This window comes from Apaloderma vittatum, unplaced genomic scaffold (genome assembly GCF_000703405.1).
Source record: "Apaloderma vittatum isolate BGI_N311 unplaced genomic scaffold, ASM70340v1 scaffold2534, whole genome shotgun sequence".
Lineage (NCBI taxonomy): Eukaryota > Metazoa > Chordata > Aves > Trogoniformes > Trogonidae > Apaloderma > Apaloderma vittatum.
The window spans coordinates 21,412-48,823 of NW_009713048.1; the positions used below are offsets into that span (position 1 = coordinate 21,412).

Consider the following 27,412-nt stretch of genomic DNA (forward strand, 5'->3'; position numbering starts at 1 on the left):
ACCATATTCCAGGCTACCACCAGTGCTTAAGTCCTGTATTGTCTTTATTAACCTTCAGACATGTAGAGCAAACATACTTTTTCAGCTCCTTGTCTTACACTTATGTAAAAACAGAAAGAATAGGTGAAAAGATAAGGCTTCTGTGAAAAGATAAGGCTTTCCTAGCTTTGCGAAACAGGTGGTTATTGAAAGTTGCTTACAGAAAGTTCTGTTGCGTTCTGCTGAATAGCTTTTAAAAAGCAAAATGTCAAAAGTACTGTTACAAGAATTTAAATATTAGTTTTTATGTTTCCTGTAATGTTTTTATACTCACCTGAACAAATGAAAAGGGAAATATTTAAGAAGACATGAGAAATCATAAAAAAACCTAAATCTCTTCTTTCTTGAAAATACTCTAACCTTGTGGTGATTCTGACTGTCTTTCCAGAGTCTGCTGTGACTGCAGTGAGTGTTAATGGTTCCACTCGAACTCCAAGAAGAGGTCAGAACAGGAATACACGTACTTCAAAGCCAATTGATACTGATACAAAAGTTATTGAAGTCCTTTGTAAAGAACATGATTGTAATTTAGATGAGGTAATGCCTGTGTTTTAACATCTGTTAGATCTTACTGCTAAACTCCATCTGAAATATGTGTTTGTTTATTTAAATGTTTTTTAAAAATCTCAGTAGTTGTTTAACTATTCCCCTAAGTTCAGTAATGAAGGTATTCTGCCGTTCCATAGTTTCTCCAATAGGCAGTTTAAAAAAAACCAAAACACAACAAAACCCAATCCCTTTGGTATGGGTGATAACTTTGCTGGGGAAGCTGAACAGTGAAGGAGTTATACGCTGATGACAGCGTGTAGCGCGTGGATGCAGGACTGTTCTGATGGGTTTCCACAGCTGGACCCCACAATGAGAAATCGTACACAACAAGCACATCATTTCCGCATGGGGTCTTAAAGACACCATCCCCTTCTTCCGTCACTGGTAAATCCATTTCTGTGCAAAAAGGATATATATTTTTTTAAAATATCCAAGCAGATGATGGAAGTAGAAATACACGAGGGATAGGAAGAGTGCAGTTCTTTCCCGTTTAGTGATTTAATGTTCCAGCAATGGAATATGCACTGTGTGCTTTGGATACACAGGCAAGTTCATTTTTGCTTTATTGAAAACAAAACACTGAAAACATTACAGAAGTGTCTCATTTATTTTGTTTTTAAAGATGTGAAAGCAGTGCATGCATGACTGCCTCTCTTGACTGCTAATGTTATGTTCTTTCTTTCTTTTTTTTTTAGGTCAAAAATGTGTATTTCACAAGCTTTATTCCTTTCTTGAATTCTATTGGTGTTGTAGCTTCAAATGGACTACCCGAGGTAATTTAAGACTGTTGAACAACAGTGCTTTTACTTCATGCCAAATTACTTAAGATTCTCTTCTAATAGACTCTTCTAAAATCATCTAGCAAAATGCATTCTTTTTCAGGAATATGGCATAGCTGGGATTCCAGTATTCATGGAGTATATTAAGCTTTTACGTTTGAATGTAATAAGTTAATTTCCTGAGGCTGAACCAGTGGTTTTGCTCAAAGCAAAATGTGGCCTAAGAGTTGCATATCCATGATCTTAGTGAGACAGTTAATCTAAAATACAACTATTACATCACCAGGTCTCTGAAGTCAGTCTATAAATGCATACAGTCTTAAATTACGCCCCTTAATTTAAATATAATTGAAACATGTTTCTGTAGTCATGTTGGAGAGATATCCAAAAGATTAGGCTCAGTTTCACAACTAGTAGAGTTCAGACTGTTGTGTCTGTGCAGAATAACTTTGATCTTACTGAGTCGTAGCCTGGATATGTCAGACTACTTCCATGCAATCACATGCAAGAGTGTGCCTTAGTAGGTAACTCCCTGCAGTGTGTTTACATCCACAGCAATTTAGTCGTGAATCACCAATAGATGTGGTAACCTGAAGCAGCTCTGAAGCTTATAAGGCTGAAGTTCGACACGACTCAGCCAAGTATGTGTTCTCTTCCATTGGCATAGTATGTTGAACAGGGGACACAATACAGGGCACGCTGAAGATATTCATCTCTTCCAAAATGAGTTTCAGGGTATTGGCAGTCTGTTTAGACTTTTTAATTTATGTAGTTGGGAAGCCCTGTATGAACTTCTAGGCAGAGTTTGTTGTAGAGATTATTCTCAAGTCAGTGGGAGTTCTCATTCAAGGCTGCTCAATTTAAGCATACGATCAACATTACCAGCCTAGGTCTCTGCTGGTGAAAATTGTACAAAATTATGCATTTGAAGAAAAATCCAGTCATGCGATCCTTGCTCATGAAGCCTGATTGCCTGAAGGGATGTCTTGAACCAAAGCAGAAAGTTACAGCGATATTTCAGATGTAGTCAGTCCGTATATGTAATCTGACTAACCTTCAGTCATAGCTGAGATCATCAATACGATAGCTAGAAATATGGAACATTTCAATTGACTTTCATTTTCATAAAAAACCCACTGAGCTTTCAATTAATTTCAATTTCGTTTCCAAAACAAGAAAAGCTTTTGAGGCTTGATATTGGGATTTCATTTGTCTTCATTATGTGTTTAATGGTCAGGCTTAATGAACTGATGAATCGACTGATTCAGAACTCTTATTTTTGTCTGAAAAAAAGCAATCCAGAAGAAACACAGTCCTCTTGTGTTTCTTCCTAGTTCGCCCAGTGCAGGCATTTTGTTGGAGCTGTTGCTTTTTGCCGTGAGAACCTGAAGTTTCTGGAAATTCATGAAATACTGAAATATATTAGAAAAAAACCCGACACATAAGCTATGAGGGAAGATAATGAATAATGAAAAAGATAATGAACTTTTAAAATTAAAAAAATAAAATGATAACAAGAATCTAAAGATAATCTTTAGATTTAATAGTCCTAATCTCAAAGTTTTAACCATGATATCAATTTGGAGCAAATTAATTTGACAAAAGTAGAAGAAGAGGATGAGGACCAAAGCTGTGTAGGAGGTATTTGCAGCTTGCTTTTTCTTAGGACTGAGAGGGGTTTAATTTGAGTTTGTATGCACTGTTTTCTGTTTTTATAGCAGGAGTTAGTTAGGGTACAGCATCATTTAGTATGTTTAAAGGCTCAGGGAACAGGTAATTAAGGTGCCTACCTACTTCTGCAGGAGCAGATTTGAAGTTGAGGCTAGTATTTGGCCCTAACAAAATTCCAGACTTCCACTTAGTCACTCAAATAACCCCCAAACAAACCAAACAACAAAAACCGAAGAAGAAACTTTTCCATGCAAAACAAAGTCATAGCAATGTGGGATTTAATCAGTTACGAAACTTCTAACAGTAATTTAAAAAACAACAATGTAGATATGAAATAACGGTCTGTGTTTCTGTAGAAATAGGTATGTCTTTTAGTATTTGTGGTGGTGTAATTTGTAACATGGAGTGGGGAAATTCTTACGCTCAGAACAAGAGGGTTTGAGTTTGTGTCTGGGCCTTCATCTCTAAACTGGCAAAGCCAGGGACCTAGAGCATCGTCTGGCACCTCTTCTGAGGACACTCATCCTACATTTCCTCTTCTTGTAGATACTACTTTCTTCTGAAAGGAAAGATTTAAGTACTGGAAACAAAAGTTGATTTGCAGATCTGTGTCTTCCACTCCAGCTATTTTTAGCACTTTTAGCACATCGTCAGGGCCTGTATTTCTTGGAAAAAAAACGCCTCATGATCTTGGATTGTTTTCTCTTCTAAAAGATATTCTTTGTGTGTGGAAATAACAGTTTTCTTCTGGGTACTGTTCAGCTGTTTTTATAAGAAGTGATTTTGTGAGCTCCAAGGTAATTCTCTTAGTGTTTTGTATTCATGAAGTAGGACTAGCTTATATTATTCAGTCAATTGTTAAACTTCTTCCTATAAAATAAAATGTTTTTCAATGTTTTTTGAGGTTGAGGTTCTCTGGAAACAGTATGATGAGCTCTACCTCAACAACAAAGACATAGATGCGAGATTATTTCTGGATCATGATGAAACTCTACAGCCTGATGTCATAAAATGGTAATATTTCTATTTACTGCTTTCATTTCGTAGTAGAAAATGTGAACTTGTGTTGATTTCTCTGCTATGTGTTTCCAGTGGAGGTCCCTGTGTCCTGTTGATCTCATAGGTTTGTAGTTCAGCTAAGATATTTCTGTTAAAGCTTAAAGAATTGGAAAACATATGACTGTGACTCTGGCTAAAATTATTTGGAAGTTATACTCTAATTCTTTCTCTGTGCAAGCTCCTGCCATCCGGGGAAAGCTGAGGAATTGTGAGGAGAAAGAGGAGGCTGAAGCCATGTCACGCTAATTGATTAGATATGCCTGAGGTGGTGTCACAGCTCTGGGGCCAGCTAGCATGCAATGTCTTGAGTCCTCACTGTCCAACTCCTCCTTCTTAAAATCAGTGGGTGGCATTTTGAAGCTGCCTGCCGGGCAGGCCTCAAGCCACTGTGACTTCTGACCTGTACACACAAATTCTTTGGGCAATGGTAGTTTGCATCAGGTGGAAATACACCCCTGAGGGCTTAGCAGCATAAACAGTTGAGTATCAATGCCCAGGCACGTTCCCCGGTGCCGTTCAGTAATACAGATGTGTTTGAATTCTTGTAGTCATACTCTAAAATTTCAGCGGCTCCTGGCAATTCACCATCTCCCTAACTACCTAATATGAGATTGGGATGTGACTTTGTGACTTTATCCATGCTAGAAAAATACATATGTTTAAAATTGGATTAAAATGAAACTAATACCCCTCTACATATAAATTAATTGGCTATAAATAGAATTCTAGGGAAAAAATGAAGTTGGAATGGAACTGTGGAGGTCATCTAGTCAAACAGCCTGCTCAAGACAGATCTAGTTGAGAATTTAAGTTATGATATTCTAACAACTAGAGTGGTTGAATGTCTAGACCTTCTAAAACGCTATTCCACATCTTTTGTGTGCAGGTTAAAAAGTCTTTATAGAAAACTTCATTTTCTGAATTACATTAGTATATTTTCCCATTTCTGTAGCTCACAGTTGGAGAGGACGCCATTAAAAAACAATCCAGATGAGGAACTTAATCATATACTTCCACAGACTCCTGTTCGGTATGAGTTTTTCTTTTAAGCTATGTTCTTTTGTTTAACATCCTAACTAGAAATATTAATCTTCAGAGTAGTTCTTTTAATTTTAAAGCGACTGTTTATTTTTCATGAAACAGACTGTAGTTCTGGTCACTAATGAGCATGTACTGAGGGGTGCTGAGTGCCCTCAGTTCTTGGCAAAGTCATTGGAAAACAGAGAAAAATTTTTTTATTGAGTTGTTTTAGGAAGTGCAAGACATCTGTAAAATAGATTATTTTATTTGTTCTTATGAGAACGCAACTTTATACTTCCATGGTAGTACTTTTGTCTGCTGTGCTTCTACCTTCCATTCCCATCTTTACTCTAGCTCTATCTTCTGACTTCCTTTCCTAATACCAAATTGTGTATGCACACACTTTCCTTCTCCCATGATCTTTTTCTTTTCAGTATTGTTTGTCTTCCCAACACAGAAGAAACATTTCAGAGTGAGAGTATACTTAGAAAATTGACAGATATGGTAGAAATGAGGCATTAATTGGAGATTGTTTGAACTACAATCAAATGCAGAACACCTGCAAGCTTGAATTCAGTTAACCAAAGGAGATCTGCATGTACTATTTTTCCCCTGTGCACAGAGTATTTTGACAAAATTAGTATGCTTTTGCCCGATGGTGCTTAGAAATTCCTGGACACTTAAGAACCAACCAGCTGTGTCACTTGAATGCCACGTGCAGTGTGGACATAAGTGCTTTGTGGCACAGAGGAGTGTTTGTGCAGGCATTCTTGAGATGTCTAAGTTAATGAAGTTGGACAGTGAAGTTCTTGTTCCATGCTTGCTGTATAAATGTCTTTCATTTTAGCATGCTATAGAAATAAGTTAAAATATTGTACTTTTAATTGTTACTTCAATTTTTTTGAATAAGTAAAATTATTTTTGTTTTTATAATAGCTGTACAGTGCTCATATGCTTGTGAAGTAATGAATTATACTCGAAGCTTGTATATCCACTATAAATCAACTAAATGCTGTCTGCAGAAACTAGTTGCTAGCCTGCAGGGCAGTAAGGTTCTGGAAAGCTACTTCATAGAAGTAATAGGAGACATGCAGCTGAGATAATATATTGATCGCTATATGAAAGACCTTTGAATCACTTGTGACTGCAGAAGGGCTTATTTGATTGCCTTAGTGGTCCCTTTCAGTCCTATGCTTCAAATCTTTGACTGCCAGTGATGCTTTTTTAGCCATAAAAAGGCATCAGTTTGCCTTTCGGTTCCCAGACTGAATGTGTGCTTTCAGAAACTGGACATCTGTAACATGCAGTGTGTGTTACAAGAAGGTCATCGACAACAAATCCCGTTTTGGACCGATATGGCTAGCTTGTTATTGGCAGTTTTCAGTTATAATAGCAATTTAAAAAGCCCTCTAACGCTGTGAAAGATGCTTCATTTAAGTTCTTTACATGCAAGTCTTAAGAAAGTCTGGGAGCACCAAGTTTCTGCATTGCTAAACATTTGAAATGTGCTAAACCAACTCTATCTTGAGAGGAAGTCTAATGAGAGTTTTAGATTCTCTCCATTCACACTTGGGCTTTTCTCCGAGTTTTCCAGAACTGATGCCATTTAAGACAGTTTCTTTGAAGGCTTATTCGTCAGCAGTGACTTGGGCTGTAGTAACTGTTTTGTCAAGTCACAGAACTGTCACTAAATGTCAGTAAACCTTTGATCGCTAGCATAGCTTGGGAAATGTGTCATTAAATCTCCCTGCATTGGTAGAACCCTCAACAAGTTCTGCTGAAAGTGCTATACTTAGTACTGTAAATCTTTGTATAATGTCTTCTTTCTGGACCTAGTCACTTAAGATCTGCTCTAAAGTCCCCTGAAACCGGTGAGAATCTAATAGTCTTCATCAGAGGATTTGTATCTTGTCATTTACATAGAAAGCAGTAGACAAAATGGGTGTAAGTACTAGTCTGGAACATCATGAGAATGGTTTCTGTTTTCATTTCAGTTTTTTCCACTGTCCTTATGTTTTCCCTTATCACTAGTAGAAGTGATTTTACCAAAACCTTCATACAAGTAGATTTAAAGAAAAATGCATTTTTGTGGTAGTGTGGTTGCAATGATTGAACATATTTTTTTTTTCTTTCATCACTACTGTATGAGTGATATGAACTAGACTGAGGTTAAATAGCACAGAAATATAAGACAAACAAAAAAAGCCCCACCAAAAACAGCAATGAAAAATTCAGAAAGTAATAATACGATGGAAGGATTCAACTGTTCCTTAGATGTAAGGAGATTAAATTAATAGACTGACCTTTCTAAAAGAATAGAAACTTAATACTATTGCTTAATACACAACTTGAAATTTTTTTTTAAAAAAGCCAGGCGACATGAATATTTGTGGACATCCTGCATGTCGTAGAATTATAGAATGTTTTGGTTTGGACGGGACCTTTAAAGGTCACCCTGGCCTCCACCCCTGCAGTGAGCCGGGAGGTCTTTCACTGGACCAGGTTGCTCAGAGCCCCATCAAGCCTGACCTTGAGTGTCTCTGGGGTGAGGCCTCCACCACCTCTCGGGGCAACCTGTGCCAGTGTCTCACCAGCCTCACACTAAATCGTTTTTTCCTAATATCTAAACTAAATCTACCCTCTTTCGCTTTGAAAGCACTACCCTTTGTTTTACTGCAGCAGGCCCTGGTATAAAGATGGTCCCTGTCTTTCTGACAGGCCCCTTTAAGTACTGGAAGGCCACAGTAAGGTCTGTGGGTTTTTCAAAGCGTCTATGGTAAAAAAAGCTGTATTTCCTGTTAGTGCTGTGTTTTTAATACGTCTTACGTGTTACACTGGTGAACAGGTGACTTGAAACGTAAAAGCTGTCTGCATTCACCTGTCTTTTGCATTATTTTTGTACAAAATCCAGAGCGTTTATTTGTTAGGGAGTTGCTTGATTTAGCTGAGTATTTTCACATATAAGGATTTAAATTCCACCATTTTATGAAGTGCTTTATAAAGTGTTTTAAAGTTCTTATTAGTGTTTATTAATTTATGTTCTTCTGGTTGTTAAGGATTATAATCATTCTAGTGATTAGATTACTAGATGAATTACATCATTAGAATTCACAGTGGTTGACACAGTCCAACAGTTTTTTCCAGCAGGTCAGTTGTTAACTGAGTTTAGAACTAAAATACTAGGGTTGTTTTTTGTTGTTGTTTGTAGAATTGCAGTTCAGTTTCTGGAAACTGTCAAGCCAACCTTGATGTTTATTGTGCATTTTACTGTATTTTTCTAGAGCTGCAATGAATAACATACAGCAATTGATTATGATTTTAAACTCAGCAACTGATAAACCATCGGATACTCTCAACATGTATTTCAATGTAAGTGATTAGAGGGAAGATTTGTGAATGATTCTTGGAATTACCACTCAAGTAAAATGTACACATAAGGATTTGACACTTGTTTTGGAAACTCCTTTAATTAACAACGGTTTTTGAAGAAGTACATTTTAATTGGATGGTTTGAATGTAATTAATCATTTCAGAAAGTACTTCTATCTAGCAAATGTGTACTGGAACTTTTGTTACTGAACTAAGTATTAGGGTTTATTTATGTGTGTACCAGATGGAAGAAGAAAGGAATAGGAAAGGGAAACATAGAAGCAGGATGTACTCACAGAGGATCTTTTGTGTCCACATTGAGCAATTTAAGCATATTTCTAATTTTAAGGACATGAACATTGGTGGTACTACTCGCATATTAGCTGAGTTAGTTGCAGCTATCTGCATGTGAGACATGAAGTGGTAGTTAGTGGAAATTGTTGGACATATGCAATGATTCTTTTTTTTTTTTTAAATACTCAACTTTTTTGTTTACATACTCCACATCTTATAATGAGCAGATTGTGAGATGTTACAAAGCAAAACAGTACTAATATGATTAAATCATTAAAATGTTTTTGAAGTAAAATATCCTTTCTTTGCATTTCCTTCCTTTGCCTTCCTTCCTGTACTTATTAGAATTGCACAGTGAACCCTACGGATAGTATCCTGAAAAGAGTAGAAAGTTTTGACGACATCTTCAGAAAGAAATTTGCTGAAGCAGTTGGACAGGGATGTGCTGAAATTGGGTCACAGGTAACTAGAATTTTGATTGAGTATTACTCATTTGAGCTCTGCTGGTACTAGTTAATGTGAGACTTGATTTAGTGACTGTCCTGGTTCAGTGCAGATCAGTAATGGTAAAAAAAAATATTCTTTTCAACTTGAGGAATGGATGTGTATTTTCTTTCTCTAAAGCTCTGCAAAGATACAGTATTCAACAAATTATTCTTAATATATAAGCAGCGATAGAACCCAAGGTTGGAAAAGACCTCGAGAATCATCTTGTCCAACCCTTTAAGGTAAAGAAATGCAGTTTAAATGAGGAATTACGATTTAAATAGGAGCTAAGTGAAAATTTGTTGGAAATACTTTCATGAAGAATGGGAAAATTGCTGGACAAAACACATTCAGTGAAACTTATATTTGCATTCATTAAGGCAACTTAGCCTAGAACAGGGCTAGGTGACTTACTTCCTTATAAAATCAGTCAGCCAGCTATGCTTTCAATGAGATTTTTCAAAGAAAATACAACTAAGTTTGTACTAAACAGTTTTCTGTCTGTCAGCACTGTTTTTGATCCACTTAGCTGTGTATTGACGTAAACTTGATTAATCAGTCTTCTGTGGTTGCGGTACGCACAAACCGTAGTAGCCTTTGAGGCCTCTCCAATGACTTCTTTATGGTGGCTCTTCCAAAAGCCAGAAATGTAGTCAGTTGTAGTCTGTTAAAACTTCTGTAATATTCTTGAATGTCTCCTTTTTTTGACAGAGGTATAAACTTGGAGTACGTCTGTATTACAGAGTAATGGAGTCCATGCTAAAGTCGGTAAGTTTAGTATTGGTAGCTTAGTACTTGCATTGCATTTACAAATATTACGAACGTTCACAAATTTGGTTTGATTTATATATTTCAGGAGGAGGAGCGCCTCTCGGTGCAGAATTTCAGGTATGTGCCCTGACCTTGCTATTGAAGTCTGCTATTTGGTGTTAGGACAAGTATTAATAACTTTCTTTTCCCCTAGCAAACTTCTGAATGATAACATCTTCCACACATCTCTTCTGGCGTGTGCTGTTGAGGTCGTCATGGCTACGTATGGCAGTAAGTTGAATCTAAAGTGCTAAGTTAACATTTATCGCTAATTATTGTCATTTGTTCTAATATAAAATACAGTCAATAACAAAAAAAAAAAAGAGCTCAAAGAAATTTCTCAGTTAGCAATGACTCAATAAATACAAAAATGAAAAAAGTCAGAAACAATGTAGTATTCTTGATAATAGTCCATCTTCCCTGCAGGAAATGCTTCCCAAAGTGATGGTACCAGTGCTGAAACAGACTTGTCTTTCCCATGGATTCTCAGCGTATTTGAATTAAAAGCTTTTGACATCTACAAGGTGATTGAAAGCTTTATTAAAGCGGAGCCAAGCCTAACTAGGGAAATGATAAAGCATCTAGAACGCTGTGAACATCGAATTATGGAGTCTCTTGCTTGGCAATCTGTAAGTAATGCTTTAAACTATTTGTCTGTGTATAACATGCATATCTAGACAGGGAAATCATACCCAACACTGTAAAATAAGTTTTAAAATTAGTTTTTGATTTTGAAAAAAAAAAAGGGTATAGCAGAAGGTGGCACATCTCTGCTGGTTTGTGTGACTGTAAGCCAACATCATGTTAAACTAGTCTGGCATGAATCATAAGGGTAATACCTTTAAATGGTGTTTTGGTGCCAAAGACAAGGCAATAAATTCTATACATTTTATTGCTAAGTTAATTTTTATCCAATTGTTATTCCCACTGGGGTGTAGGGACTTAGTTCTGTGCATTTGCTATGTTTGTTAATAGTGCTTAAGGTATTGATTTGCTCTTCAGTCACTTTAGTGTTTTTGGGTGCCATTAAAATTAAAGGCTGGATTGGTTTTTTTAGGCTAGATCTCAGTGAATCAAACATTCTTTGTTTATACTGTATGTTACTTATAAACTCAAAAATATACTATTAATGTCATGAAATAGGAGACTACAAGGACTGGTAATTTTGACCAGGGAGACATAAAGCAACCATTTAAGAACCCACCTCATATCTTACAGTTCTGGGAGCTTTAGAAACACAGTATATCATTGTGTATGGGATAGTTTAATCATGAAGCAAGTTGTCTTTTCAGGGTAATCTGTGTTTGGTTTGTGTTTGACTTTCGAGTGAGAAGTTAACAGTTTTCTAGTACAGGTCACACTTTACAAGGCTGTAGGGTGTTATGCTCCTGAATTCAGAGAGCGTTGTTATGCCTGAACAGCAAGAATCGCATCCATGTTCAGGTTTTTAGCTCAGGAGAAACACAGTGGCCTCGGGGTTGTATGAAAGCAATTGCCATGATTCAAGCTATAGAACCACAGCGTGGTTTGAATTGGAAGGGACCTCTAAAGATCATATAGCCCAGCTCCACTGCATTGGACAAACTGAATCTTGTACCAAACAGCTTTTGCCACTCTGTTTTCCTTGCTGACAAAGTCAGTGAGCACATGTGGCTCTCTGAACATGAAGGTGACCTTTCCATTGGGGGAGCCAAGATTCTTGAATCTCTCACCAACACACTGTATGTGCCCTGAGATTTCTGGTGCTGTGCTATAGCTGCCATACCGGAGTGTAAACTTTTCCTGATGGAGTGCTTTTTGCAAGTTCCTTTGGTGTTCTGAGAAGTGCATGTGGCCTGTTCCTTGCTATACGAATTTCTTTGTGATTTTGCTGTTCTTTGAATAAGGCTGAGAGCTGTTCAAGGGTTAGAGATGAGCTGGACGAATGAGAAGGACACTCTCCCAGATCTTCCTCATCCTTCACTGGGTGGTCTGACTTTTTTGATTTCTTTGTGGTCACTGGGGTTACTCGTACTGATACGGATTGAGTGGAAGTGACCACAGTGGCTGTCGTAGCTGTGGTGCTTGTTGTGGGAGTTGGAGTAGCTATTGTGGTGTGGGGACTCACGAAGTCTGAGTAGCTGCAGTGCATGTCATAAAGCCTTGCAGGGTCCGAGTATGTGTGATGCTTGTTGCTAAAATGTTGTGTTCTACACGTTGAGGTGGCTGCCTGACTTCCTAGGCTTACATCAGTGTTTACTCTGATGCCACACAATAAAGAGAATGAAGAGAACAGATAATAAATTCAATGAAACTTGTAAGTCCCTGCCCAGGGCAGAGGGGTTGGAACTAGATGATCTTTAAGGTCCCTTCCAACTCTGACAATTCTATGATTCTATGAAAAACAACATATAGGAATAACCATATCTGAAATCCTCAGTCTGGTGAAATCAACTTGCAGAAGGGGCAAGTATAATTTTCCCGAGGTGAAACTGAAACTGTAATTAGTAACAAAGTTCACTATGTGGCGCCCGAGGTACACAGATAAACTCATGGCCCGTTTTTATCACAGCATGGATCGGTAATAACACAGCCAGAACAGATAAACCGTAAATAAACACTAACAAGTAAACAATACCACAATGCATTCGGTAGTTAAGGCAGTGTTATGGCACTTAACTCTGAAATAAACTCTAAAAAGACAGGATATAACATTGTGCTCAGCTGATAACATGAGCAATTCGTTTTATTTTCCAACCCTTTGGGATCTCTTAAGGAAATGATCTGATACACTTTGAGTTGAGCGATCCAGAATTCAAACTATCTGGATAATCTCCCAGAGCCCTAGCCAAGCCCCACATTGGGCACCAATGTATCTGTCAAGGATTAAGGCTGGGCTGGCCACTAAACAAATGACAGATGCTCTCTAACTCCCCTCCCGAAGGGGCAGGGAAAAGGAGTAAGAGAGAGACATTTATGGATTAGAAAAGACAATGCCAATATAGAGCACAAGATTTAACAATGACCTTGGTCACTACAGAAGCAAGTATAAGCAAGAGCCTTTCTGCATACCAATCCCAGGCAGTGACTATAAACATCAGGCATTACCACTCCTAGCAGCAGACACTGCCTGCAAAAACATGCTGCTAACTTCAGAAAGTGCAGCCTCTTAGAAGAGACTGAGCTGAGAAGTAAAAATCACTGAACAGAATTGGTTCTGTTCTAGCTCAGTCCAGGACAGACCCTTTTACTAGAGCCTAGAGGAATGGGGAAAATGAGGCAGTATTTCTAGAGGCAGGCAGTATTTTAAGAAGCTTGCAGTGCTTATTTGATAATTGTAACATTCAGAGTACAAAAAGCAGAGGTATAGATACCCAGATTTGACTTTCTACAAGGAAAAATTGACTCCTGCTACCTTCTGCAAACCAGTTAGCTGGTAAGTAAGTAAGTAAGTCAGCTTACTGGTTAACTGTAAACTGTATCAGTTTCTAGCCTGTAGTTCGGGCACCACAGGCAGATAATCTGGTTTGGTCTTGGGTTTTCAGACTGAAAAATGAAAAGCATTGTGTTTTCAAAAATTATGGGTGTAGTTGGAGGCTTTTGTAAAACAAATTATAACATTGACAACAAGCACAGGATTACGTCAAGTTTTCTGAATGCTCTGTTTTTAAGGTATTTTAGTGTATTGAATCTGTCTTTTTGAGTTTCCAGAGTTATATGTGTGGTGCTGTTTTGGGATGGCTTATACAGCTGGTGTGGGTGTTAATGGAAAGTTCAGTTGGAAGGGATGTACAACGATCATCTAGTGCCAGTAAGATCAGGGGAGTGGAACACAGTGGAAAGGATGGCACACAGAAGGGCACGGCACTGTGTTTTTGATCTGTGTGTCATATCTCACCTGGACCTCCCCAAGCACAGGACAGCATGCAGTCTCCTCTGCTAGAAGTTTGTCTCTAGAGGACTGTTGTGGCAGCTTGGCCCCACACAGACCCTTGCTCAGTCCTCTCACAGTAGGATGGGGGAGAGAATTGGAAGGGGAAAAAAAACCCCTCATGCCTTGAGATAAAGAAAGTTTAACAGGTAAACCAAAAGCCATGCATGCAAACAAAACAAAACATGGAATTCATTCACCACTTCCCATGGGCAGGCTGTCTTCAGGAAAGCAGGGCTCCATCATGTGTAGCGGTGACTTGGGAAGAAAAACGCAATCACTCATCTCCCTTTCTTTCTTATTACCCAGCTTTATATGCTGAGCATGACATTATATGGTGTGGGCCATCTCTGGTCACTTGGGGTCAGCTGTCCTGGCTGTGCCTCCTTCTAACTTCTTGAGCGCTCCCAGCCTCCTCGCTGGCAGGATGGGATGAGAAGCAGAAAAGGCCTTGACTCTAAGCATTGCTCAGGAGTAACAAAAACATCCCTGAGTTATGAACACTTGTTTTCACAGAATCGTAGAATTTCATAGAATTGTTTTGGTTGGTTCCAGCCACAGTTCCTGCCCTGAGGACAGGGACATGTTCCAGTAGACCAGGTTCCTCAAAGCCCCATCCAGCCTGGCCTTTTCAGCACAAATCCAAAACATAGCACCCTTAGCAGCAACTGTGAAGATCAACTCCATCCCAGCTGAAACCAGAACAAGGGCACAGCAGGGTTCGCTCAGAAGCTGAGGGAAGCTGTGGCAGCTGGCTCTGGGCAACTGGAGCCTGTGTACAGGCACCCGGTGATTCTGCACTGGCCTCTGTTGCCTCCTTCAGCCACCTGTAAGGGAAAGGCTGCAAGTCGTAAGGCACAGACTCTGTAGTGGTGCTCAGGAAGACGAATAGTGGTGAAATGTTATTTATGCTAAAAGGTCTTGTTGAGTCTCTGGGTCGCTGCAGCGAACGACTCTGAGACTTGTATATTGTAAGGCTGCACATAGAAATGCAAAGCCTCGAGTCCTCTAGTGCAGAAAATCCACTCGTGCCTCACATGTAAATATTGGTTAGTCTGAAAAGTATAACTTATTAGCAACAAGAGAAAATGCTTCCGTGGCTAATTTGAAGGCCTGTTAGGGTCAGGGTGTCCCAGAAGGGTTCAGCTAGTGAATGAAGGAGTGGTTTACCATATTCTTCTGCAGTTCATTACCTGGATATTGTCTGTAATGGTGTACAACATTTACAAAGCATCTAGTTAATTATTTTCAAGAAGATTAGACAGTTAGAGAAGTGTAGTTGATACCAGTAATAGCTCTTGCCCCCAAATGCTTGATAAAGGAGGAGAGAAAAGCCAAGTGACTTCTCCTTAGTCATAAAGAATACCATAGATGATTGTTTTGGGTTAATTTTAAACAAGTTACCTGAAAATCCAAAAAAAAGATGGAATCTTAAGGTTTGAGTTTCCTTGGTTAGAGAATGTATTCTTTTTTTTAAAGTGTGAAAATGAAGAATTAAGAAAAATGTGGAATAAGTAAAGTTTATGCAACAAAAAATATCTATCATGATAAATAAGAATAGAAACATTTGAAAAATATTTTTTTACAAAAGTTTGCCTAATGCGACTCTGATTCCCCCAATTATTTCCCACGTATTTTTGTTTAGTTCTTACCTTCTCTCCACAAGTGGTACATTTCATTACAAGGCTCATTTGCTTTTTTTGGAAAGTCGAGTCTGTATTTATCGAGGCTTTTCTTATTCTCCTGACTTGTTCAGGAAGCAGGACTTGTAGAGGAGATTTAAAGGGACTGAGCAATTGAATACAGAATGGCTTGAATTTATTGTGGTTTTACTTGTCACAGAGCTTTTGTGAGGAAAAATGCATAATTTCAGTGAAGGAAAAAATCTGAAGTGCGTCTGACCTTTATCTGATTTTGGAAGCTGTATTGAATGAATGTGAAAGATTCTGTTTCTTACTGGTATCTGAAGATAATATATCACTCCTTTGCTAGTCATTGCGAATATGTTTATTGCTTTTGCATAGCTAGCTGATTTAGTCATCCGTACTTAAGAGGAAGATGAAACTTTTCTAGGTCATCTTTTCTTTTAACAAAAGAAGCATAGCCAGACAGAATAAAAAGTGGAAAAAAGTTGAAGGTTCTTCTCAATAATTCTTAAGTTTGAAAAGGGGAAAGTGTCCACACTGACTATATCATGTGGAAAGTACTTCTTCTTCCTTAAATCCTGAAGGGAGAAGTCCCATTTATCCACTGAAATGTTATTTACCAGTGAGGTTGTGATGCTTCCAGAAGTGGATTATGTGGAGATCTGTTTAGAATATGCCAATAGTGCTGCATAACTTTTATTGGCAAAACAGAAATAGAACATATGATGTACTGTGGAAAATTAGTGCTTTATCTCACTACAGTGCTTTGAGCATTATTTTAATTTCATAACTTTAAAAGGAACTGAAATTAGTCTAGACCCAAAAATAAGGGTGCTTACAGTCTTTGCTTCATTTTTATCTTATTTGTATAGATGTGGTTTAAATGCTGTCATAGTTAAAATCTGTCAGCTAGGAAAGGGATAGCTTCTTACCTGTCATCCTGGGAGTTCCTGCTCAGCCTTTTCCTTAATTCTGCCAAATTGATCTCTCTCGTGGAAAGCCGAAAGAAGTAATTGTTTTGAATGTCTCAGATGAAGATGTGTGAATAAATTCCTGAATCTCTGAATTTCCCTTTGAGAAAGTCCTGTCAACTGCCATGTCATATATTTGACTAAAGTGTTGCTGCTTGCTGCATTGCATTAAGGAGAAACAAGGAAGATCAAGTTTTCGATGCAAGCAAATCAAATACACAATCTATCGATTTTCACTGAGAGTGAAACATCTATGATACCTGAAATGCATTTGTTTCTGGGGACAATGTGACTTAGGTTTATTTTTAAATTTTTTTTTTCTGTGTCATTCAAGAAACTAAACACTTTTGGAGTATCTGTCTTTGTTATTTGTGTTTACAAAGCAATCCAGTTATACTTCCCTGCCTCTCAGCTTGCACTCTGCTCCTGAGCCATAAATGAGGAGGAACAAGCAAGGTCTTAGATTTCTTTCATATTGCTGCTTAGAGAATGAGCTTCCTGCAAATGCCTTTTCACATGTACACTAGGCAAAAAGTGTGGAGCGTACACGTAGAATCATAGAATGGTTTGGGTTGGAAGAGACTTTCAAGATCATTTAATACCAACCCCCCTGCCATGGACAAGGGACATCTTCCACTAGACCAGGTAGCTCAAAGCCCCATCCAACCTGGCCTTGAACACTTCCCGTGAGGGAGCATCTGCAACTTCTCTGGGCAACCTGTGCCAGTGTCTCACCACTGTCACAGGAAAGAATTTCTTCCTAATATCTAATCTAAATCAACCCTCTTTCAGTTCGTTACCCCTTGTCGTATCACCACGCTCCCTGATGAAGAGTTCTTCCCCAGCTTTCCTGTAGTCAGAAGCACAGCCACAATTTCCTGGTTAGCTCTCTACAGAGGGTAAAAATGTTCTGTCATTAGCTTGTCAGCTCATCCACGTGAGCACAAGGAGTCCAAGGGGTATTCCTTGTAGGACTGCAGTTTTAAAAGAATACCTGGTAGCTTTTGCTGTTAACAAGGATGAGAGGCAGCTGTGTAACTTTCTACAACCCCACAGCAGCCCAGGACAGAATGGGAACATGCACTGTGGGAGGCTAAAGGGAGTTCATTTGCAGTCTGATTTGATCTGCTAGCTTTCACTTTTTTTTTTTTTGGTGTTTGTTTATATGTGAGGGACAAACAGATGTTGAGCCAAAGCAATGCATTGCTCTACAGCTATTGAAACTGCAGTTGTCTTTGACTGTATTGCTATCCTAATTGTTGTTTGTATTTTTTAAAAGTAAGGAGAAACACCAGTATTATTATGTGTTGTGATTTAGAGCTGTAATGTGGTTTGGAGTTTTAATGACTGATGCAAGATAAAGATGGCTCTGAAAGGTTACTTTCCCTGATGGTTAAAATATGATCAGAAGTAGGCAGCACGCTTTACTTTATTTATAACTTCTCCTTTATCAGCTCCTCCTTCTCTGTGGTTTCTGTTGTCAATTAAGCATTTGCAATGAAGTCTAGAGTACTGTTTTATCACTTATTGTTGATTTAACATAACTCGGTGTTTGCAATAAGTATTTGTCAACTATGTAGTTAATGTTTATATTTAGATACCTCATCCCACACCAAAGACTTCTGTTGATTTTAAATTATGCAACTCATTGTGGCAGAAATGCCTTCCTGAGGAAAACCATATATTCCCAGGGAATATGTTTTATTGCATTAATATGACAAACTCAGTGAGGTGGAATAACAGCAGACCTACTTTGATCATGCGGTAAGGAGAAAAGTGTTAAATAGGTATGTTTAAGACTTTCTTAAAAAGTGTTAGGCAAACTCAGGTCAGGGTAAAGCTGTAAGCATTTACAGGTAAGCAAGTACTCGTTAGTAGTTCAGTATAGTATGCAGCCCCCTAGTCCATGACTGTAGAAGGACACAGTTATTGTGGAGCTCACCGTGCTCGAGTGCTTAGTGCCTGTTTCCATGGATGCAGTGCACAATTTCAAATTAGGTTTCTGTGCTGCTTATAAGGAGGAATTGAGCACTCTGGAGTGGGAGTTAGTGTATTTCCTTGTGGCACGTATTCTTCTCAGTAGTATTATCGACTAAGTTTATGTCTGAAGTCCTACATGTCTTCCGGAGGTGACTGTCCACATGCAGTTTGAAGTCCTCTCTTTGATTTTGATGTCTTAAATCATTCCTTTTAGAAATGGAAAAGGTAGAAACGGTCATACTGTCAACATTTTATACAACAGGTTACTGAATAAATTGTTTACTCTTTTATTAGGAGAATCATAGAATGTTTGGGGTTGGAAGGGACCTCTAGAGATCATCTAGTCCAACCCCCCTGCAAGGTAGGATCCCCTAGGGCAGGTTACACAGGAACACATCCGGGCGGGTTTTGCAAGTCTCCAGAGAAGGAGACTCCACAACCTCTCTGGGCAGCCTGTGCCAGTGCTCCGTCACCCTGACAGTAAAAAAAGTTTTTCCTCACGTTGAGGTGGAGCTTTCTATGTTCTAACTTAAACCCATTATTTCTTGTTCTATTACTGGGCACCACTGAGAAGAGATTGTCCCCTTCCTCTGGGCACCTACCCCTCAGATATTTATATACACTAATAAGGTCCCCTCTCAGCCATCTCCTTTCAAGGCTAAACAGCTCCAGTTCTCTCAGTCTCTCTTCATAGGAGAGATGTTCAAGTCCCTCAGTCATCCTCGTAGCTCTAAAAACTTGTTAATAGGCAGCCAGGTAAGGCCATGTGGTAAGGAATGGATGTCGAGGCTATGTCTGTGCTACTGGCCTCAAAAAGACAATAGCCTGGTCTTGAGTGTTGCCCCACAGTCATCGGTGGTGTTTTGTCGGTAACGCATTCCCTGGCATGTTTTAGCACTTGCCAGCACTCCTCTGGGCAGTGCCTAGGCAAGATTTGGGGCATGATGCAGCTCAGGTAATTTTTTTCAACTGCTGGTATGGATTAGACGTAGAGAAAGTTTAGCTGCATGGGAGCAGGCTGTGCTTTGCCACTTGCCCTGAAGGCCTCAGGACAGGCCGTGGCTCGTTTTGTTACTGACTGCAGACGAAGTTGTGAGCTCAGCCATGTGAGTGACTTCAGCCCCGGCAAATGAGTCACGCGTTCCCTTGCTGTCTCTCGTCTAGGCTCCAAGAGTCGTATGTGTTTCTGCACAGCAGCCGGTTTCTCTTGGAAAAACTGCTGTGTGCCAGACATACTCCTGTGCTTTGCCTTTCCTTAGGTATAGGAATACATGATTTGTGAAGGAGGGACAGCCTTAGGCACAAAAAAAATGCTCGGCTTATCCAGAATAACACCACTTGTAAGAACGCTCGCTGGCAGCGAACTTCACTGGTATATAAAGACAGGCACCTCTGGAATTGCAGGCTCCAGATTGCTCTTGCAGCCATCGCCCATCTCCTGTAGTCTTCTGGATCTTAGGCACCTAATATCCAGTCTCAGTGTGAAGGTTGCTGTAGATAATGATTTCTAATGTGGAATTTCCTACGGTTTTCCTTACAGGGGAGAAAGTGTGCAAAGGGTCACTCAGACTGTGCCATTTCACGTGTTCACCATGCTCCTTATGAAAAAGTTATGTTAGGAGGGTGCAGTTTTAACCTTAAAGAAGGAACTGAGAATTGATTTGAGGTTTTCTGTCTGTACATACTAAATATATTTCTGCTGGCATCATGAATGTGTTTCAGAAGCTTGTGTGATGAAAAGGTCACTGTTACCATCGCTGCTTGGCAGATAGTGCTAAAGGATCATACTGATTCTTCTACATACACATATTTTTTATTATTTTTTAAGGTCATGAATTAGCCCTGACACTTCAGTTGTCACAGCTGTGGCTGGAAAGCCTTCTGTGATTTTGCCTTTATCATATAACATGCATTCTTAAAGGTCTGTAAGAGGCTTGCTTTTGGGGTATATGTGAATATACCATATAGTATCATATAAATAAATATATGTATGTTTGTATGCATTTTTAGTTTGAGCATATATGCATACAGGCACACAGAGTTTTCGTTAAGTGCATAAATAAAATATGTGAGAGTGCTTCTCCCATGCCTTTCTAGTACTCCTGAGGAGTTTCCTTTTATAGAAATCGTGCTGTGCTTTTTGAGCCTTGAAACTTTTATCTGCCTGAACAGCTGAAGGCAAATTGAAAAACCAGGAAGAATACCAAATGATAGTGTTCACTGTCTGCACCATCACTTTGAAAATCCTCCCTGCCACTCCTATGTATCATGAAGATGACTCAAGCTGTTATTCGTGCTTGGGTGTTGCCATCTGAGCAAATCCTCTAGGCTACTGGAAGAGGAACCAGAACACTGGAACCAGAACTAAAGCTGAGGTCCTGTGTTTCCTGCTTTTGTCTGTTTTGGCATGTGTTCACTTCTTGGTAGGCACGCACCAAGTGTGCAAAGCACTCACTAAGACTGTAAGATACTGGTTACGTTAGCAGAGTAGTACTGGATTTATCTGTTGCAGACGTACCAGGTCAGCCCAACCCTTAAGATGCTGTTTTCATTCAAGTCCAAACATGACCGAGGGGATTTATTACCTAAGACACAGCAACTATGCAGAGTTTTCATTCTGTAAAATTAGGATGCCATTCTTCATTAAGGATTTAAGATTTTCTCTACTTCACCTACTGCTTTCAAGTACAGAGTCCTATATTTTAAATTTCTTTAACTTAGGTATTTAGGCTTCTTCTGTGCTTGAGAGAGCTGTACTTCACTCAGAAAGCAATTAATTCTGTTTATCTTAAACAGATGTTTTACAATGGGATTAATCACTTTCTAAAGGTACCTCTCTGCACTGACTGTAGAGAGCATCTGTCTCAGAGACAAACCTAAACGTGATGTATGTTTGTCTGTTAGGTCAGTAGAAGTGAATCCTATGCTTAATATTAGTTTTCATAACTGTATTTCCAGTTTCCTTTCAACATTAAGGGGACATACGCAAGAGGTAGGTAATTAATTATGCCTACTTTTGCTTTAGGTGAGTGCATGTGCTATATATCTCACCTCTAGTCACCGTTGTGGTTTCTGTTAACGCGGAGGCCGTGTGCTGTTAGCAGTGTGGTTACAGAAGCAGAGAATGTGCCTTGATCTTTCTGGCTATAGATTTAGAGCTGTAATAGGGAGCTGGCTTTTACAGCCTGTGCTCAGCGAAGTTTGCAGCTCTGCTGGTGCGGTGTAAAGATACCTTGCCTGGCTCTACACTTAGCCCAAGTACAGAGTTAGCCACAGAAGTGAGACTGAGTTAACAGGATATACTTTTTTTTTTTCCTTCCCGTTAGGTTGCCCTGATTATTAGGAACATTTTCAACAAAAAGTAATAGTTTTCTGAGAATCCTTGCTTTTCAAGAGTTTTTTTTGGTGGGTTACTTGGTTGTTTGGTTTTTTTTTATATTGTCCAATGTTTTGGTGGTCATACTGTGGCTGTAGGACTTCCATTTTAGTCCTACTCTTTCTAGATAGCACGAACTTCAGCTTTTCATCCTGCAGCATTGCTGTATCTGCACTGCACATACTTTGTAGAAATGCTTAAAGGCTGCCCATGAGGAAAATAATGTATTAGAATTCAGTGAGGTATACTTGTGGTTCTTTAATTTTATAAAATCTTGATAAATTGGAGCAAATCTGATGTGTCAGTCTCATTAAATACAGAAGTAAAAAATGCAGCCCTATCCCTCCTGCTTCTTCCTTGGATGTGATTATGCTCTCTGACAAAACTGGTGAAAAAGTTAGAATAAAATTTTAAGTTTTCTTTGTGTGTCTTGCTTATTTTATCTTAGCCACAGTTGTGAGTAACTATCATAAGCTTTTATTGTTCCTTCCGTCCTCATTGCGGTGTTGTTCGAGCCATTCTTTAGTCACCTTTTTAATGGAAGATAGAATTAGCTTCTGTTAGGAGGCAAAGTAGGTGCCAAACAAACATTCCAGTGTGGAGCTTTTTTCCCAGCCATATGCTCCATTTTCAAGCTCTTATCTTATCAAACTCAAACTGCCAAATTATGTTTCATTGCAAGTGGGGTTTTGTCTCTCTGCTTGCTGCGTGTTCTTTAAGTTATTGCATGCATAAATGCATGGGGTTTGTTTTGTCTTTTGTAGGCCAAGTGCTTTTGTACCTGCTTTTATACTGTATAAGTGTATGGCATTTCAGTTATATGTTTGTATATCTTACAGATCTACAGAAAGTATATGTAACAGAAAGTATATGTAACAGAAAGTATATATAACAATGTCCTGGATTTGAGCTAAAACCCAGTCCTATTTAGTGATTTTTACTTTTCAGTTTTAGTCTCTTCTAAAAGGCTGCCCTTTCTGAAGTCAGCAGCATGTTTCTGCCGACAGTGTGTGCTACTGGCAGTGATAACACCTGATGTTACAGTTACTGCCTGGGACTGGGATGCAGAAAGGCTTTTGCTGATACTTTTCCTATAGTGACCAAGGCCACTGCTGGCTCGTGTGTGCCACGCTGGGGGTGCCGGGTAGTAAAGGGGGGTCACAAGGAAGTAAAAGGTTGCATCTCCGGGGGGTAATAGACAGGACAGGTGACCAACAAGAGTATTCCATCCCATATACGTCGTATTTAATATAAATTGAGTGATCACAAGAGTTTTGGCCCTTTTCCTTTTTGCCCTTTTCGCCCTTTTCTTTTTTGTCCTCTTCTGCAATGGCCGGTGTCCAGAGAGGACTCCATCTGACCTCCTGCTTTTGATCTGGATCCTGAGTTCCCGAATCCAGCTCCTGGATCCAGCTCCCGCCGCCGCTGAGCCTCTCCCCCAGTGCCTCCTGCTCTGCAGCACCAGTGGTGATTGATATTGGGGGAGGGAGTCGGGTTTTGATATCGGGCTACTATCTATAGTTGTGTATAGTTCTTTACTTTTATCATTCCCTTTTCCTTCCCATTTTGGGGGGGAAGAGGGGGTTAGAGAGCTTCTGTCCATGTTAGAGGCTGGCCCAGCCCTAACCCTTGACAAAGTGCTTGCCAGGGATGAGGATCCCACTGTTTCCAGCTGCTGAGTAGGTGCAATGTTCACCATCCTCCAGAAATGCAGCCCCTTTAGGTACCTCGTCTGGCCTTGGCTTGGGTCAGCACCTGAGCTGCCACCACCCTGGAGTTAGCCAGCCCAGAGCAGAGCCTGCACGCGTGGCACGCTCTGATGGCGCCTCTTGCACCTTCCAGCAGCTCAGAGGAACTTACAGATCTTATCTGGACGGAAATAGCTGCTGATTTGGAGGTTTTTGAGTTTTTTTTCTTTTTTATTTCTTTTTGCACTTACAGGAAGCACAATGCAAGCATGCCGTGTATATAGCAAAGCTTCTTTCACACATAAAAAGTGTTAGATAACTTAAGGAAACAATTAGACCATGAGGTTTTGATTTTTGTTTCGTTAAGAAAAAGGATTTTTTGTTCAGACTGAAGAGGCAGATCCTTTGCTACTTGCTTCACCACCTGTATTCGGTTTTGCTAAATACTTAACACAATTCTCCATTAAGAAATGTCTGCAGTGCTCGGGGTACTTTTTTCATTACTTCATAAAAACATCAAAGTTTTATTATAGATGCTTCCATACATTTGTCAAGTGTAGTTCCTGATGATGTGACAAATTATAATGTTTTTGTAAGACGATATCACTTCTTAGTGACTAGGATTGTCTTCAATTTTTATTACATTAGTAGTAGCTTTTAAAAAGTGTTTACCAGGACAAAGTTCCAAAAATTAGTAGATTTAGTACTGCATAATTTTATAGAAGTGTGAAGAGTTACAGCTAATGTATACAGTTCAAGTTCTGCAAAAATCACTGCTTTATGACAGGAATTGATCTGAAAAGCAGAAGAGTTAACATAGGTTTAGTTGTTTTAATGTGTAATGGCTCTAATGTTATTTCTAAGATAATGGCATTGATTTTGGGTGCTTTCTGCTACTAGCATTGTTATTTAAGAAGTTTTTTCTTCCAGGCAGCAGCTCACAGTTTAAAAAATGTAGAGTTACGGCAAATCTTAAAGCTACATATGTGGAAAAGTATTCTCTTATCTATCGTAAAAAGATAGGAACTTCTTGTTATTGGCCTTCCTTTCTTTTTGCTTGTGGTTTGAATCTCGTGTCTAAACTGTAGAAAACTTATCCCTTCTTAATCGTAGAATCATAGAATCACAGAATCATTTTGGTTAGGAAAGACTTTTAGGATCATTGAGTCCAACCGTTAACCTAACAATGTCTGGTCCATCATTAAGCCATAAAGCACCACATCTACATGTCTTCTAAACACCTCCAGGGATGGTGACTTAGCCACCTCCCTGGGCAGCCTGTTCCAATGCCTGACAACCCTTTCAGTACAGAAATTCTGCCTAATATCCAGCCTAAACCTTCCCTGGCACAACTTGCAGCCATTTCCTCTAGTCCTATCACTTGCTACTGGGGAGAAAAGGCTGGGGCCCTTCTCTCTCCAACCCCCTTTCAGGTAGCTGTAGAGAGCATAAGGTGTCCTCTCAGCATCCTTTTCTCCAGACTAAACATCCCCAGTTCCAGCTTTTAATTTTGTTATAACTGGAGTGGGCAGACTGCTTCTTAAATATAAAAAATAATTCTAAATCTAAATTCTTGGTTTGGGAAATTTTAGTTTTCCAACAAAATGGTATTTTTTTAGAAGATCAGTTGGTGTGTACAGGGTTCTTTTTTTGTTAATTTTGTGGTAAGTTCAGTTTTCGTACATGAAAAACTTGGGCTTGCTTTAAGCAGTTTTACAATAGGAACTGGTTGGAGGGATGCTGATAAATACGAAAGTGTCAAAGCAGAATTAGACGATTAGAACAAACTTCTCCTTCCAACTTCTTGCAGAAGTATTAGACTGCAAGCACAGATTTCTAAATTTGCGTACATTTCAAATGAGCTCTATTAAATATGTTCTGAAAACTTGCTAGTTCAGTGATTGTCAGTTGAATTTATACATTTTTTTCAGCACTCTGGTAGCTGAGTAACTATTGCAGTCCAGGCATTTACAACTTCTAGATTTTCAGTCGTTCTGATTTACTTTATACATTAGCTTTTGAAATGTATCCTCTTTCATTTAGTCAGAGATCCTCAAATGCCAGTAACCCTAAGGTATAAATGATAATCTAGCAAAAAAGGGAACTCGTCAGGTTTTACAGGTCTGCCCAGGTGCAAGAACCTTGTAATGTTACAGCTATTGCTGGAAAAGTATGAACAAATTGTTCTTCACTGATGAAACTCATAGAAAATAACTTGGAAGAATAAATAATGCTAGAGGATGCTGTGCTCAAGTGGGATTTTCAAAATTGTTAGCCTCAAAGCGAACCTTGCTGAGTTCACTGTAATTTTAGCTGAGTTCTTTATGTAATTCTAAAAATACCGTCTTTGGTGATGATGCTGGTTGAAATTACAACTGAAAATCTCTTTCTCATTTGTAAGAGATGACAGAAGACTGTATAATCAGGAGTGATAGGGGAAAGCAGGGTGGTAATCAAGACAAAAGAGGCTGCTTGCCTCTTCCAAAAAAAAATGAGGAGACAGTAATGAAACCACTGGATTTGAAACAAAAGGAGGTTTGTATTTTTTGTTTTGTTCCCCTTACACACACATGCGCCACGTGAACTTTTCACTGGAGAATGCTGTGGATGTTCAAAAGTTACACATGTTCAAAGGGAGAAGAAACAAAAGGAAGAAAAATGTTCAATGTCGCTGAACACACAAACACATCTGACCCAGAGGGTCCTGAGGTACAGGTGGTGAAGCAGAAAGTCCTGAGATGCTTGTAAGGTGGGACAGCATTTGGGAGAGAGAAGGCCTTGTACGCCTCTCCTGCTGTTATCTTCTTCTCCAGGCGTCCAGCCTTGGCCACTCTTGCAGCCAGGACTGCAGATTAACTGAGTGTTTGGGGGCTGATCCGGTGCAGCTGGTCATATCTCCTCCCTGATCTCATGAGCTCTTTCTCAGTCTTTGCATTTCTGTGACTGAGGTGGCTTTCTTAAATAAAAGTTTGGAGGCTGGTTCCAGTTCAGGATTTCTTACCTGCCTGAAGTATCATCTATGGTTTTCTGAGTTATTTTTTTTTTTAGATTGGTTTTAGATGAAAAATATCAAAGACGTATTTGGTTTGTTATTGGTATTTCTTTAAATGTCAAAGATGCGTGTATTGAATGAAACCAATTTTGACTTGCATTCTGTACCTGAAAAAGCCAGAAACTAAACTTTTAAGCTGAATATAAGAAGTATAAAATGGAGAATATTTTGCTTTTAAAGTAATGATTTGTTGAGGTAAATGAGGGGTGTTGATAGAAGTTTTGTTTCTTTTTCCTTGTCTTTTGAAACTGCTGTTTAACTATCTAGTCACCAACGTCTGCCTACCGTGGTTTAGGTTAAAGAAAATGCTTGGAACCAACTGAATTTTCACTGCTTTTTAATTTTATGGTAAATGCGGTATCTGCACTCTGCAAATGAAGCAAGTAGACTATACAGAACAAATTCAGAAGTTTTGATGCTAAAACTGAACTACGTCGGTGTATGAGTAAAAATAACGTACTTTTAGGAAGTACTGGATGCAATACATTCAAATGCTCAGGAGCTCTGACAATGTAAGCCTTTTATGAGATGCTTAGGCATGACTTAGGAGCATGACTCCTCATGTAGATTTAAATTTTGGCATAAGCTCTTACCAGAGAGTCAGAAGAGTTAGTATCAAAGGCAGGAGCAGAGCGAGGAAGTGCAGCTATTCAGGAATGTATCAGTGCAACCATTTCTACATCTATGGCTTTCCAGGATAATCTTGTTGCAGA

At 39.1% G+C, this 27,412-nt stretch overlaps 1 protein-coding gene across 1 annotated transcript in view; it reads left to right on the forward strand.

Annotated features, from left to right (window-relative positions):
• Window positions 1–27,412, forward strand: part of RB1 (retinoblastoma 1) — a 73,748-nt gene that overhangs the window by 9,588 nt on the left and 36,748 nt on the right. Inside the window, exons 6-15 of the mRNA XM_009868207.1 lie at window positions 428–576; window positions 1,284–1,361; window positions 3,943–4,052; window positions 5,050–5,127; window positions 8,399–8,486; window positions 9,126–9,242; window positions 9,978–10,034; window positions 10,123–10,154; window positions 10,231–10,307; window positions 10,503–10,705. Coding sequence (XP_009866509.1) covers window positions 428–576; window positions 1,284–1,361; window positions 3,943–4,052; window positions 5,050–5,127; window positions 8,399–8,486; window positions 9,126–9,242; window positions 9,978–10,034; window positions 10,123–10,154; window positions 10,231–10,307; window positions 10,503–10,705 — 989 coding nt within the window. The remainder of the gene's footprint in view (window positions 1–427; window positions 577–1,283; window positions 1,362–3,942; window positions 4,053–5,049; window positions 5,128–8,398; window positions 8,487–9,125; window positions 9,243–9,977; window positions 10,035–10,122; window positions 10,155–10,230; window positions 10,308–10,502; window positions 10,706–27,412) is intronic.